The following is a 16,062-nucleotide window of genomic DNA, read 5'->3' as shown; positions in this document are numbered from 1 at the left end:
AACACATTTTCTTTTTAAAATTCGCTGTGGGAGCTTTGATTGTTGTTAAACTCCGTTGTATCCACCTACTGAGTTTTCAATAATAAGCCTAAGGGTGAAGACTTAAAAAAAATGACTCAGCCATCTGAAAGAATCGAAGTTTCCCTAGATTGTGACAGCCACAAGCAGTGCCGTCCCTAGACATGTCTACTTATCCACCATGGATGGACCAAGCACCTCCCAAGAATGTGACTTCTCCTTTCTCCTCTCTGAACAAGGGCTCAAGCCTAGATTATGAGACAACTGATTAGGAAGAACAAGGGGAGAGGGTCGTTCCTTCTCATGGTAACAGGACAGAAGGCACACTTGCTGGATGGCTGCCACTGTGGTCCGTGATTGCCAGTACTGGGCCTGCCATTTAGTCCTCAGGGCAGACGACGAGGGGGTGGGCTTGCAGAAGAAAACAGCAGGCTCAGGTCAACCTGGAGCCAGATCTTTTTCAAACGGGACGTATAGAAAAACCTTAACAGTACCAAAGGGCTAAGGACAAAGCCCCCAGAAGGCATAGATGAGAGGACGAGATGGGAGCAGCCCCTTCTCTGGTAAGGGATACAGGCAGCCCAGGGCCACCCCAAAGGTAGGAGACTAAGGAATAGTCCCAGACCTCTGTGACCCTCCTCCCTGCTGTCTCACCCTAGCACACCCTGGAGCCAGAGCCCCTCACATGCAGTTGAGTATCCCCAAGTCTAAGTCAAGGCAGCAAGACCAGTCAGTCAATGAGGGATGCCCTGGCAAAAGGCCCATAGGACTCTCTCACAGGGGAAGCACCTTCTGTTCTCGAGGCCAGCAGCACTGCCAATGAGAAGAGACTCTGGATAGTTGCTGCCCTATTTCCCATCTCCCTTCCATAAACCCTCGGAGCACATCAAGAGTGAGCTCCAAACCAATTCTATAGGTATGCCCATGCCTTCCAATTCAGTTCTATGAATCTGAGATTTGAAGTGCCGGGGCACTAGGCCAACATTAAACACTTTCAGAACAGAACTAGCCCTCTACACTTGAAGCTCACACTGCAGTCTTTTCTTCCCATGCTCCTCCTCTTTTCCCTGCCCCACCTCTTTCTCACACTCCTCCCTTTCCCAAGGCTCACTCTCTTTGCCATACCCTTTACTCCTGCCCCTTCACCTTCACCCCAACCGCTGCCCTCTCCCTTGGGAAACTTCTTACACATTCAACTTTGGCTTAACTTCAAGATCACTCCTTTTCCAAAGTGGGAAGTTTTGTCTGGAAAGGTACAAGCATCACCTCTCATATACCTATCAACAGAATCGATCAGCGTGAGCCCAGAAGTTGTGCTTTTCTACCCTAAGAATGGGAGGAAGCCCCTTGATTCCAGAATGATCTCAACATTCCTATCACAGAAAGCAAAGGAATGTTTATCAGTGTATTTCCAGTTGACCTCTGTCCCATTCCCCCAGCTTTCTGAACACCAAAGGCAACGAAAAGAGAGAGAGAGAGAGAGAGAGAGAGAGAGAGAGAGAGAGAGAGAGAGAGAGAGAGAGAGAGAGAGAGAGAGAGGCTGTCAGGGTCATTTGGAGGCAAAGACCCTGAGGAAAAACTAAACTAGAGTCATTTTAGAGTCCCACGGGATAGAGGTACAGGCCCAAGTACTGGAATTGTACAGCTTGTCATATGCTTTTTCACCAGTACCCCATTGTAACGCCTTCCCACCACCCTTGAAGCCCCTTTGAGGGGGACACTCAATTCTCTGGGTCCAAAATCATAAAGCCTTCTCACCCAGCCCTTGAAGCTCCTTTGAGGAGAACACACAATTCTCTGGGTCCAAGATTTCTCAAATATCCTGTTCTATATGGCCAAGACACACTCCTGAATACAGTCTGCTACCACAGGGAATTCAGCTATAGGCCCTGGGATTCTACATTCTGAAGCTCTTCCTACTGAGGGCAATCACTTCTCCAGCATGGGACAGGAAGCTCATGCTACTGGGTCTTTTAGACCTGGTTAGTATTTCCCATGAGGAACAGCCTCCACGCAACCTCTCCTTAACCCCAAAATCCACACTGCTGTTTACAATGGTTGAGATACATCGTTTATTAACAGGAAAGAAAAATATTTTTCGAATTAAGCCCTAAATGAGTTTGACAATGGGCACAGGTTTCAAAATCGTCTTTATGAAACAGGTTTTATTCAATGCTTCATAGACACAAGGAGATAAAGGAAAGCAATGGAACTCCTATCAGAAAGGCATATCTATGAGGAGAAAGCAGAAAAGAGCATCATTTAGATTCTGCATTTGAGCTGGAGGCTACCTATGCAAATGGCCAAAACTGAGTTTCAAATTCCATTTTGCACGGAACGGAAAAGGGAATAATCTTTCAAACTCTTAAAGCAAATAAACAAATATCTAGACCAAACAATTTCACAGGCTTTATATTTTCTCAGTATTTTCTAAAAAGTAATAAACCAGTTGTGGAAAAGATCATTCTGGGTCTTAAAATGTCATCTTAAAACAGATGATATCCTACATGCACAGAGCAAAATTACACATGCTTTCCTTGACATCCCCCAGGAGATCAGGCTGCCGCAGACAGCCCTAAGAGCCCTGTGCACTTTATCCTCATCCCCCACAGCCTTTTGGTCTGCAAAGCCCACACAGGAAACAGGAAAAAGGGTTTGGCTTTGTACTCACTCTTACAAAGTTGTCAGGGAACAAACCTCTCCTGCCGTTGATCTGCCCCTCCCACCAGCCTCCATCCTCCTTCCTGATGTTGGTGATGACCTCACCCACGCTGATCGTCAGCTCATCGTCGTGCTGGGCCTGGTAATCAAACTCCACTATGGCCTCCACTGGAAGGAAAAGAAACCAAAAGAGCAACTTAAGGTTAACTGTTGTAGAAGTCTGAGCTCCAGCATCCCTGCAAGACCAATAAAGTCAGATTAACGGGACTTCCCCCTTAGAAATAGTTAAAATAACAGGCAACCTGATTTTGGTTAACCTGAAGCCCATATAACACAGAAACCACGAAATACTGGTCGTGGTCAGACACAGGCAGGGTGGCCTACAATTCGGTGTCAGGGCCAACAGGGGCTTCAGAAGGGAAACCACACAGTGACAGTGGCCTAACAACACTTACCCAATACACAGGGTATGTGGCATCACTTCTCCAAGCGCAGAGACCAAAGACCACAAACAAGAAACATTGAGTCTTTGGGCCTCTCTTCACCTGACCAGAGATAACTAACCCTGGGGTGTTAAAGTCCTTGGACATCAGTTGTGCAAAATATGAACTATAATTCCCATGTTACAGAAATGATGGCTATCACTCATGACAACATATAGACGTAAAGACACATGAAGCAGAGGGCTCCCCTGGTTGAACTAATGTTTCAGACTGCCCACATCAGAAGCAATGCTGCCCCAACGAATGAGCTCAGAGGCAGTTGTAGCAGGTTAACTATCTTTTCAGGGGCAGGGAAACTATCCATCACACTGGGCACAGGCAGAGGCAACAGATGAGGAGCTCTTTTGTGGACAAAGTACCAATGCATTTTGGCACAAGTTAACCAGAGATTGGTTAATTTACTCATAGAAAAGTTACAAGATTCCTTTAGACTCTGGGGTCTTCTTTGTGTACCTCAATATAAACCAACATCAAAACTTGTCATTTTTTTTCTATTTGCAACTTCATATGAATGAATGAATACAGAGATGGTTAAAATTAGCTGAAACTCCAAGTGGAAAACAAGCACCTTAAGAGTTATGATAAAATACAGGAAAAGCTAAACAAGCTAAATATGCATTGTAAACATTAATTTGAGCACCCAAGATGCATCCTTTTTCTTTGGGGCTCGTTTGTGAGGTTTTATTAATGTGTAATAGTCATGCACAATAATGGGGCACCATGTGATATCACAACTCACGCACAGAGCCTGCACTTATCAAATCAGGGCAATTAGCACTTTCATTTCCCTGTCATTTCTTTTTGTAGACTTTGAGTTCCCATTTGGGGGACCTAAGAAAGCAAGAGAGAAAAATCTTGATAACCTTGGTTTTGGAAAAATATTTTTTAAATAGAAAACGAAAAGGTACAAATGGTTCAAAATATATTCAGTACACTAAGGTGACTTTCCTGGGAAGAAAGGCCAGGAGGGGGATGGGTCTGCATCACAGGGCTTTCCGTTTCTATGAGAGGTGAAGCTCGCACTGCACTTCTGGTTCAGAATGGCCTGTCCTCCAGACCACTCAGGAGGACAACTAATCCAGCCAGTAAACTAATCCAGCAACTCGAAGTAGAACTGCCTTTTCCTAGATCAGTATTTCATTCCACAGTCAGTTACTGCGCTCTCATGTCCTAAATTTGCTCAGGATGACGTTGTTTTGCAACTTCCTGTCACCACTTACCCACGGAAAAGAGGATTATGAGAGCATATACAAGGACTCCCTTCCTGCTTTCTCATGGTTCTGACAAGCACGCATGCAGGAGCACTCCAGTTTCCTCTGTACCATGCCCTGATCCCTAATAGTTCAAATGAGCCATGATCTCAGTGGCAAAGTGCTTCCTGTACAAGGCCAAAGAGCTGAGTTCGAATCCCCAGAACCCACATAAAGCCAATCAAGGAAGTATGCAGGAGGGAAAAACAGGAGAATCCCGGGAAGCTCATGAGTCAGTTAGCCTGGCATTCACAGCGGCAAATAACAACAAAAAAGTGGCGTTGTTTCAAAACAAGGTGGAAACTGAGGAAGGACACCCAAGGGTGTCCTATGACCTTCACACATCTGAACTCACAAACACAAATGTATGCATACATATACATCATCCACACAAACACACACACACACAGGGTGGGAGTTAAAAATGAGCCATCATAAAACTCAATTTAAAAATAGCTAGGTCAATGAGATAAATCTATCACACCAGCTACTCAGGAGGATGAGGTAGGAGGACTGTAAAACCAAATGTCTGTTTGGACTGTAAAGCAAGTTCAAGGCCACTCTGCTCAACTTAGTGAGGCCTTGTCTCACAAAGAAAAGAAAAAAATGGAAATCCGCTTTCAGCTAAGGTGTGGTGACACATTCATATAGCACCAGCTACTTGGGGCTAAGGATAGAGACCTAACAGTTCATCTAGTCTGGGCTACATTTGGAGACCCTCATATCAATTTCTTCTCAAAAGCTTACTTTAAATAGAGATTGATCTATTGAAACAGAGATTATAGTAACCTTTGTTCACATACCGGACCCTAAATTATCTCATTTCTCAGTTAAATACTTTGGTGCCCATCTTCCCAAGATACCCGAGGCTCATTTTCAGGGATGTTTCCCAGTGTGAGACACACCCACCTCGGGGATCTGCTGAGGTGATGCTTGGAGGACAAAGTTCAAATTCCTGTTCATATTAATTCTAAAAAGAGAAAGTGCCAACTTCCATACCGTTCCACTTCCAGAACGGCCCTGGATCTTCATCTGTTCTCTTGTCAGACAGCCAGAGGCCTCTAACGGCAGAGTGTAGCTCAACAGCCAGGAGAAGCAAGGAGTGCCGGGCAAGGAACCCAAGCTAGGAAGCTCTTCTAGTGCACACACCAGCTCCAGTGGGGGGGGGGGGTGCACCCACAGCTCTGCGGTACCTATGCCTTCTGACGAGTCTCACCTCTTTGAACTAAAATCACCCTCGCTAACTGGCTAAGTAGCTTGTAAGATCTGCATGGTGCCGAAGCTGTAGACTATTCAATTCGAGGCCGTGGAAACAGGAAAATGTGGAACTGCCACTTCAGCTCCTGGAGAGAACTCTGTGACTGCCCTGTTTAGAGATGATCGGCAGTTCAGGCCAATCACAACTTACAGGGAAATGACCAAACGACTCTCCGTGAGCATCAAGGAAACTGGAATGTGAGCTTATGCCCTCGATGACAGAGCTATAAATGTTGGGCTATTCCGAGATTAATAACATTTCAAAACTAAGTGTTTGACCCTTGAAGGAAAGAGCCTTGCTTTTCCTCCAATTGTCTATGGCCATACGAAACTCTTTTGCTTGTTTCCCGAACGCTCGCTGTCCCTAATAGAAGATTAGAGCTCCTCACACAACAATATCCAGTCACCTGTCATGTAAATTTGGTCAATGAACCACATACATTATAATGGAGATATGAAAAACTTGTATCATCCATGATCTCACAGTCACCTGTGTGTGCATATGCTGATGTTCTAACAATGTAACACATCACATAAAAATGTATCCTTGACAAAATTTTTAGATACCCAAACAATATTGTTGTTTGGAAAAGAAACGAGGGAGTTGGAGAGATGGCTCAGTGGCTAAAAGCACTCACTGCTCTTCCAGAGGACCCTGGCTCAATTCCTTTACTCACATGATGGCACACAGACCTCTGAAACTCGTTTCGCATTCTTCGGACACTAGGCACACATGGTGCACATGCCTACATGTATGCAAACACACATATACATAAAATAAGATGTGTAAGTGAAAGAATGAAGAAAGAAACAAGGTCTGGGAACATGGCTCACCTAGCATGCTTGAGGTCCTAAGTTCAACTCTCAGCCTCACAAGAAACCAAAACCATGGGGCATGAACTCAGGCTCCCCAAAACAGACCCCATTAGACAAGGAAAGGGCAACTCTCAAATTTTCTGATAGGAAACATGAAAATGTTGGGTAAGGGCAAACTGATAGAACCCAAGTCCAGGTGTGTCTTTAGGAGAGGGTGGGAGAACAAGGAAATGCTCTAAAGAGGTAAAGGGAGCTGTTTCCTGGTTAACTTCGATCCTGTAATCTTTCAGGAACTCTGGCGGGACCAACGTGTGGAACACAGCCTTGCTTCTTCCTTCCTAAACAAGTCATATCTTCCGACTCTCTACCTGAACTTGAGCAAAGCAAAGCTAAAAAGAAAACAAGTAGAGTCAGCTTCAAGTAGATGGCTACTAAGAAATGAACAGCTGCTGCCTGGCATATTATGCCAAGTCAGGGAGAAAAGCATCCCGGCTTTTCTTCCCTCTCTCTTTCCATGTGCGTAAGAGCCTGCCTTAGGGGATGCCCACTCTGCATGGTGAGGCTGGCCGCACTGGTCTGGGGATGCTGAGAGTGTAACTGCAGTGTCCGAGTCCTCTTCCCAGCAGAGTCCCCAGCTGCTCGCTCGGAAACGCACTCGCGCTAAGTTCACAGCTGAGAGGAAATAGTTCCCAGATCAAACAGAATTGAACCTCCTCTTTAACCTTAGGAAATTATATGTACCCTCCCTGCTTTCTAGCCTCAGAGGGTCCCTGGCCCTCCTCCAAACCACATCCCTAGCTTCTCTAGCCTCCCTGGCTCTGCCACCGAGTTCAGCTTCTGCTGCAGTGAGTTCTCCTGGCGAGGTTCTAAATGCTTGCTGGGCTTGAATCACCCTGAGTTTGTTCTACTGTGAGCACCTGGGGGCATTCAGTTTCTGTAGGCTCTCAATGCAGACTTGAGAATCCAACCACTGAGCTTACATTCTATATTGATAGTTTCTGCCCAACAAAGACACCTCTAAAATGTCAAGTGCCAATCTCATTTCTGCAAATTGAGTCATATTGTTCAGAGCGCTAAGGGAGTCTGCTATTTAAAAGAACCTGCGGTTAATTCTTTTGTGACATGAATAATCACTTCCTGCTTTACCTTTCCTGTCGAGATCATTTTTTTACAGATCAGGTTTCTCTTAAGGTAAAAAAGCTGTGCATGACTTTGTTAAGAACGCCTAAGTCATGAGCTATGTCTCTCTTCCTCCCTTTCAAAGGTTTAGGACTTTTCTTTCCAATGTAATGGCACAGTTACAGGGGCTACATGTGCCATGAAAGTATAACAAGGGGCTGGACAGATGGTCCAGCAGTGAAGAGCACTCACTGGTCCTCTAGAGAATCCCAGTGTGACCTCCAGCATCCACATGGTAGCTCACAACCAGCTATAACTCCAGCCCTACCAAGAACCTATGCCCTCTTCTGGCCTCTGTGGGTACTTCATGCACATGGTACCACATCCATACTCACAAGCAAAATACCTATATTTATATTTAAAAAGCACCTTTTCAAAGGTCGAACAAGCTCTTTGCTTATTTGGGGCAGTACAGGCCACAGTGCGTATGTGACCGTCAGAGGACAACTTGCAAGAGTTGGTTCTCTCCTTCCACTATGTGGATTTCAGGGATCACAGATCAGCAGGCTTGGGAGCAAGTTTACCCGCTGAGCCATCTTCCTGATCCTTATAACAGACACCTAGAAACTGCTTCTGTTGAAAAGTAATGATCACTCACTTGGGCTCATGAGGCAAAATAACATCAGGTTGAAAGTCTAGCATCTGCCTCCATTTTGTCTCCTTTACTCTGGTTCGCCTGTTTACTGATCCACACAGACTTGCTAATCGCTCGGGAGTGTCATCTAGAAAGCCACAACACCTAACGTAACTTATCTCCCCCCCCCCCGTGCTCAAGACATGAAGATAAGAATAGCTGAGAGATCTGATTGCCCCCCTTTTACAATGTCCTGTTCCGCTTACCAGAAACAAGGCACCTAAAGGTTTTGAGTCATTGTCATGAATCTTTGTCACGTTGGACTGGAGCAACAGCAAAGCCTCCCTGGACAGATCACACCCCCTCCCCACATGAGCACAACTGTGTGTGGTAGCAAGGCTACAGCATGAAACAGGAGCTATGAGCGGCTGAAAAGCAGCCTTCTCTGCGGAGCTGTGTGCACTGCTTCTTTGGGTCACCCCCAGAAGCAGATCGGAGACACTGATCACTCAGCCCAGTGCTAACCAGGACTCCTTAATTATGCAGACCTCTTACCACTGAGACAGTTCTTCTAGTTAAACCTAAAGTTCATGGCAGTACCCCAAAGATAAACCAGGGACCACTGGTTCCCTTTATTTGCTTTGCTTCTTAATGGGCCACCTCTTTCTCAGCTCAGCACCATTCCTCAACTCTTGGACTGGAGTCCAGGACAAGCAGCTGAGCCTAGGCTGCAGGGGTTCCTGGAGCTGGGCCAGCGCTCTAAAACTCCAATAACAAAGAATACGAATTGGCTCAACATTTTTTTTTACATGGACTACACAGTGACAGGATACTTTGGACTTACTGGAGTAAATAAATATTGAAATTAATTTTAGCTTTATTAATGTGGCTGCTAGAACATTTTAAATTATATGTGTGGCTTGCACTATATTTCTATTGAATAGCAATGGTCTAGAATAATGCTTAGCAGAAAAGCAATAAAGAGTTCAGACTATATAAACACAGCCAAAATATTCATCAGAGCCCACGCCTATGCCACCAAACACATATCCTTGCCTATAGGAAGCTACAGGTAACTTTAGCAAACGAAGGTAAAAGATTACCTACAATTTTTTTTAAATGGTACCCTTCGGGAAACTATGTCTGCATGAGCACAAAATTAAAGCACTAAGCAAAGTAAAGTATCTCAGAGGTGTAATTAGAACAAAAGTAAACAAAATCCCATATTTAAAGACTTCATAAATTACAAAACTTAAGAATGTCTCCCCATCAGGAAAAAAAAACAAAACAAAACAGCCCCCTCCAGTTGCAGGCTGTGCCAAAAGCCAGCCTCCACAAGTTCGCTGTAACTACTGTCTGCAAAAAACCAAAGCTACAGTTAACAAAAAAGATAGAGCCCCAGGAGATAAGAGATCTGCTTAGAAATGCTAACACTTCAACCTTCTCTATCTCTGCCTTCAAACTTGCTGAATGCCCCCCTCCCCTCCCCGAAAACATGAAATGAGTGGTTTTTTAACTGTTAGGTTGGCTAAGCCAGCTGTCAAGCAGCTTCGTGGTGAACTTGACACAGTGGCAATGCTAGAGGCCCCGCTGTGGGACTCAGCCCCTCCTGCCTTGCCCCTGTACTTCCTCTATCTTTGCTCCACTTAGAGCTTAATTTCATGTTGGCTTACCCCAAGCAGGCTGCAAGCCTCATGCGGGGAGGAGCCCTTATGTGTCCCAGGGTTCTGGCTCCACGACCTAGCATCCCATGTGACTCAACAGATACATGAATAAACCAGAACACATGGAGGAGGATGGAAGTTTCCAATTAACTTCCTTTGTTCCACACACATACACATATTGTTGCAAAGGTCTCGGTAGGTGTGGCTTTAAGCTGTAATCACTTCAGAAGCAGAAATGTCACATACTTGTGGCTTTACACTTTTTCATTGTGTTCATTCTGATGAATAAATTTTTAATTTTAAGCTTTTGTTTCCATCCTGTTTAATGAAAGTATAGAAAATCAAGAAGTAATTTTCATCAGAAAGAATTTCATGGGGAAAAAAGCATAATTGCTGATTACTGGTGATAGAAATAACCTCAGATAGTATCTTGTCAAGTAAATTTCCTAATTTTGCAGGTGAAGAATTGAAGTCTAGAATGTTCCATGACCGAAATTTGGCATTTCTGCCCTCCTAAATGACAGTTTTCAGGAGAGAAGTTTGGATGAAAAGCTAACATCAGTAGTAATTGAGACCAGCAAGATAGAGACTTGGGCGCCACAGGAAGGGCTTCTTCCATGCCCTCCCCCATGGAGCAGAGTTTCTACAATACCCACAAATTATAGCAATCAGGAGCATATAAAAACCTAGGTGCAAGTCCAAAGAGACTGGAAATAGATGAGTGGTTGCCTGAGACCATGGATGTGATCCGATTACAAATGTGGGGAGGAGAGATCTTTTGGGGTAATGGAAACATTTTAATCTTAAACTGTGGCAAAAAATTACACCATGCTATAAATTTACCCCAAACTCACAGTATACACTTACATATGTGAAACGCTATACCTAAATTTATCCTTTAGAGATAAAAGTGGAAACATTATGTGACCCACATTTAGGAACTTCTAACTGGAGGTATTTGCTCAAGTAGCTGACTATGTTGGTGGCCCCAGGGGGCCCCCACTCTCCCCATCCAGTGAAGAAACCCATTTGCAGGAGTGTCTCCTCCCCCATGAGATACAATCTGATGAGAATGCAGCTGACATGGCCAATATTCCGCCAGCCCATGGGCACAGAAGCTGTCTGACTGCCAGCAACGTGACAGCAGCTGGGAACAGCTAGGCTGCACAGCGCAGTGGAGCTCTCAGAAGCAGACTGGTTGCCGCTTTTCCCACACACGATTCTCCAGCTTCTTCCACCACACAACCCACCCCAAAGCCTTTCCATGAATCACTTGCCCTCTTTAGTTAAGAGATAGTTGTTTTCTATTCCTTACAACTAGACAGCCCTAACGGACTCATGTACCAACTTAGAAAAAAAAGATACTCACCGAGCAGTGGTGGCACACACCTTTAATTCCAGCACACAGGAGGCAGAGGCAGGCGGATCTCTGTGAGTTCCAGGCCAGTCTGGTCTATAAGAGCTAGTTCCAGGACTAGGACTGTTAAACTGAGAAACCCTGTCTCAAAAAAACAAAATACAAACAAACAAACAAAGAACGATGCTCTTCCCCACAGCAGGCCAAGCTCTCGCTATGCAGTGCTTTCTTATTAGTGTCTGGACTAGGGGCTTGGAGACTGGATTTGCCAGCTCGAGGGCACAGGGACAATGGGCCTCTGCATATACGAAGCTGATCTCCATTTGCTTTGGGCATCTTCATGAATGTACCAGTAAGGGCCACCAAACCAATAAAGGCAGGATTACTAAGGCCCAACACTGGTAGGAAAATAACAGCAACTTTCTCTGAGGAAGACAGGCTCAGAAATCAGACCCCAGTGGCAGAGCCACTGGGCATGGGCTCCCTCTCTCTGAGCAACAGGAAGCAAAGCATAGGCCGGGATGGCTTCCTGCGGGGTGCAGCGAGGTCTGTCATGGGCCCAAGAACAGCGAGCTCAAAGCACTAATTGGGCATCAGCAGGGAATGGGTGAGGAGAGAATAAATCAACACAGGAGAGAGAAAAAAGGCCCACCATTGTCTGCCTTAAAACCTTCCTGTTCCTCACTGTTCTGAAGGATAGCGCAAGGAACCCTGGCCTCCCAGGCCAGCATCTTTTACAGATAATATGAGTTATAAAAAAAGCCCGATAGGCCTAAATAAGTGAATTCCAGTTCATGAGACAAAACACCTTGCCTGGGTCCACATTTTGTGTTTAATATTGGAAGAGGGTCTGGTCCAAGGATAATGGACAACCCCTGAAAACTCTTGGGTACAAAAGCAGCTCCATCAATTGAGAGCCAGCAGTGTCACCGGCCATTGTGATTCCTTACTGTGAGGGAGGGATTCTCTGCACATCGCCCTCCCTCACTGCCTACCCACTGAGAACCCATATAGATCTGCCTAGAATTTCCTCCTCACCTGTTACCCAGGCAGGTGACTAAGTGTATCTGCTCAACACCGGGAGCGCCCTGAGGGAGCATTTATTCCAAACTACACCTTCTCACTGTAGCAAAGAGCTACAGTTACAAATGTAAGCTTTTACTTGATTGGATGGCGAAAAAAGACCAAGATCAGCATGGCCAGCTAACTACACAATAAGTATGCCTGAGTGGCCATAGAGTGTCAAGCACCACTGTGGTCCGCTTCAGTTCTATTCCCACCTCTGCCCTGACTAAAGATCAGAGCATGCCAGCAAGGTGTGGACAGGAAAGAGCTCATAAAGCCTTGAGGCCGCTGGTATCTCACAGCCTGGACGCTGAAGCCACAGGCTCCTGGGGCCAGGCCCTAGAACACACACCTGGGGACCGAAGAACCATGCATTATTAAACACTTCAGAACTGACACTACCAACTCCCGTAAACCGAGCATGCTGCTCTTCTCAAAGATGTTTAGATAAACTTGGCAAGAGCAAGATTGGGGAGACTTTTAAGAGAAAAAGCACAGAAAGTGGCTGCAGAGTAATTTGTAGATTCAAACAACAGTATAGAATAAAGATCATTTGTTATAGGGAAGTCAACAGAGGAGGGGTCTCTGCAGAAGCCATGGAGGGAAAAGTAAACAGTCTTTTAGCAAACTAATATAGTAAAAACTCAGTTTAGTCAAAACAATTTCGACATTTAAAGAAGACATAATTTTTTTGCTCAAGTATAAGAAGGAATTCATGCCAGGCAATGGTGGCACACGCCTTTAACCCCAGAACTCAGGAGGCAAAGGCAGGTGGATCTCTGTGAATCTGAGGCCAACCTGGTCTACCAAGCGAGTACTAGGGCAGCCACAACTGTTACACAGAGAAACCCTGTCTCAAAAAAACAAAAAAAGAAAGAATGCACACGAACATTGTTTTATCTGAGTATTTAATGTTTTAAGTAATAAAATAGCTCTAAGATATGTAGATGTTCATGATTTTATACTGACACCCTAACTCCCAAACTCCAAAGAGTTCCAAAGAGAGTTAGACACATGCCTGATTAGAACATCATCTCCTATCTCTGATGATGAAATGTTCTCGAAGGTTTGGGACCAAGTAGAATACATAAACTTTAAAATAGAAGAGCAGGCAAGTGTCTGCTTATAGCAACGTAATTACAGGTTACAGAAAACAAAATGAGAAAACAGTGCTCCCTCTTTCTCAGTAGTCCCTCATTTCATGAATTAATTTTATTCAACAGACAGTATAAGGATGGTTGAAACGCATTCAATTGCGGTTAATACATCTAAAAGGTTTGCTCAACCTATTTTACTCCAAATACATTCCTAGAACCTGGTAGTAGAAGAGACTATGTAAGGACTGTAGCGATGTGACACCTGCTTTTCTGGAGGACAGTATGAAAAAGATGGGAAAAGGGCTTTGCACGTGGGCAGGGTACATTTCAGGGTACCTAAGCTGACCAGCTGCAACAGGCCAAGTCCAGGTCAGAAGGAGGGAAGTTAAGAACATTTCAACAGGAAAATGTGCTCACTGGGAGCACTCAAGAGCTGGAGCAAGGGCTGAGTCATGGAAGAGCCTGTGCCAACAAAAAATGCAGCGTCTAATCAGAGAGAAATGAGAGAAAAGACGAGAGGGCACCGCACTGAGCCTTCCTTGCCTTCCTCAAGCACATTTTAAGTCCCCTTTCAAGCCACATCGCCACCCCACCCCCATTGGAAGAATTCTACTACAGCTGTGGACTTTTACTACTGGAAGTCCCTAGAAGACAGACTACATGTAAAACTGAAGCTTGTGGCTGTAGGTAAAATACCTGCCTAGCAAGAGTGAGAATCAGAGTTAGATTTGCCATACCCACATTAAAAAAAAGCCAACGTGGGCCAAGGAACTTATAATTTAAATGTTGGAGAGGTATACCCCTGGGACTTGTTGTCCAGCCAGCTAGCCTACTTGACAAATTCCAGGCCAGTGAGACTCTGTCTCAAGAAGGTAGGAAGGAAGAAAGGAAGGGAGGGAGGGAGGGAGGGAGGGAGGGAGGGAGGGAGGGAGGGAGGGAGGGAGGGAGTTGACAATGCCTGAGGACTAACAACCAAAGATGCACCCTGCTGCATACACATGCACACACACAAGAACCTAAGAAATGTTTGCTGCTGAGTGGAGAGAAACACAAGGATGAATTTGATGAAAACTCGAGAATCCAAGAAAATGAAATCTGAGCCAAAGCTAAAAGCAGACGATAACAGCAAAACTGTGGCTCTTCAAAGCAGCCTAAAAATGCAAACTGTCATAGCAAACCTACTTAGAGTTCACCAACATCTAATCAGCATAGAACATCTAGTATATGTGCAACTCTATACTGGGAAGGTTATCAGGGACGATGCACTGTAGTTCATGCATTAATGATGCTACACTGTGGAATATTCCTTTACACTATGTGAATATATGTTGCTATGATTGCTTTAATAAATAAGGTGACTGACCAATAGCTGAACAGAAAACGGTTACGCAGGACAGCCAAACTGAGAATACTGGGAGGAAGAAAGAAAGGCAGAAGCCGGGCGATGGTGGCGCACGCCTTTAATCCCAGCACTCGGGAGGCAGAGGCAGGTGGATCTCTGTGAGTTCGAGACCAGCCTGGTCTGTAGAGCTAGTTCCAGGACAGGCTCCAAAGCCACAGAGAAACCCTGTCTCGAAAAACCAAAAAAAAAAAAAAAAAAAAAAAAAAGAAAGAAAGGCAGAGTCAGAGGAGCTGCCAGCAGACACAGAGAGAAACAAGATGGGCATGTCATACTGAAAAGGGTATCACATAACATGGCAAAGCATAGATAAAAATATGGGTTAATTTAAATATAAGCGTTAGCCAGCAACATGCCTGAGCTATTGGCCGAGCAATTATAATTCATAGCAAGTCTCCATGTCGGTTGTTTGGGAACTGGCAGCTGTAGGCAGCAAAGAAATGTCCATCTACACTGCACAGTGACTGTGAGTTTACCTTAGTGAGTCCCAGTTTGAGAGTCATTTGGGTAATGTTTTTACTATCTGAGTAATCTGAACTAAGTTGATAGTCAAGATCTACTTCATGCATGCCTTCTTAATCAATTTCTTTGTAAAGGCTTGGTCAATATATGAGAAAACCACTTAGTAAGTGTGTATATACTCAGAGCATCATAAAACAGAAGTAAGGTTGAACCCCAACATTTCTCTTTCCTATAAAGGTTGTAATTTAAAGTTAGACAAATAGGGGACTGGAGAGATGCCTTGGTAGTAAGAACACCTGTCTCATGCCAAAGACTGAAATTATCAGCACCCATATGGTGGCTCACAACCATCCATGACTCCATTTCCAGGGGATCCAAGGGCACCTTCTGAACTCTGCAGAGGCATACATGATGTGTGTACATATATATGCAGGCAAAATATCTATACACATAATGTAAAGAAATATTTAAAAAGTTAGACAAATAGACTAAAATCTAAAGAAACCGTTGAAACCATTTCCAAAATTGAAACACACACTGATAAAAATAGACAAAAGATCAACAGCACTACCCCAGAGATTTCTTTTCTTTTTTTGATTTTTATTGAGCTCTACATTTTTCTCTGCTCCCCTCCCTGCATCTCCCCTCACCCCTTCAACACTCTCCCAAGGTCCCCATGCTCCCAATTTACTGAGGAGATCTTGTAGTTTTCTACTTCCCATGTAGATTAGATCCATGTTTGTCTCTCTTAGAGTCCTCA

General features: G+C 44.6%; 1 protein-coding gene across 9 annotated transcripts in view; it reads right to left on the bottom strand.

Moving 5' to 3' along the window:
• Sh3kbp1 (SH3 domain containing kinase binding protein 1) overlaps positions 1–16,062 on the bottom strand; it is a 339,294-nt gene that overhangs the window by 285,913 nt on the left and 37,319 nt on the right. For 8 of the 9 annotated variants that reach the window (XM_075956713.1, XM_075956717.1, XM_075956716.1 and 5 more), the window contains exon 2: positions 2,690–2,847. In XM_075956713.1, coding sequence (XP_075812828.1) covers positions 2,690–2,847 — 158 coding nt within the window. The remainder of the gene's footprint in view (positions 1–2,689; positions 2,848–16,062) is intronic. The other variant, XM_075956715.1, reaches the window with a different exon arrangement.

This window comes from Microtus pennsylvanicus, chromosome X (assembly GCF_037038515.1).
Source record: "Microtus pennsylvanicus isolate mMicPen1 chromosome X, mMicPen1.hap1, whole genome shotgun sequence".
Lineage (NCBI taxonomy): Eukaryota > Metazoa > Chordata > Mammalia > Rodentia > Cricetidae > Microtus > Microtus pennsylvanicus.
Note: the sequence above shows the minus strand (reverse complement) of the source record. Positions and strands in the feature narration are given on the sequence as shown.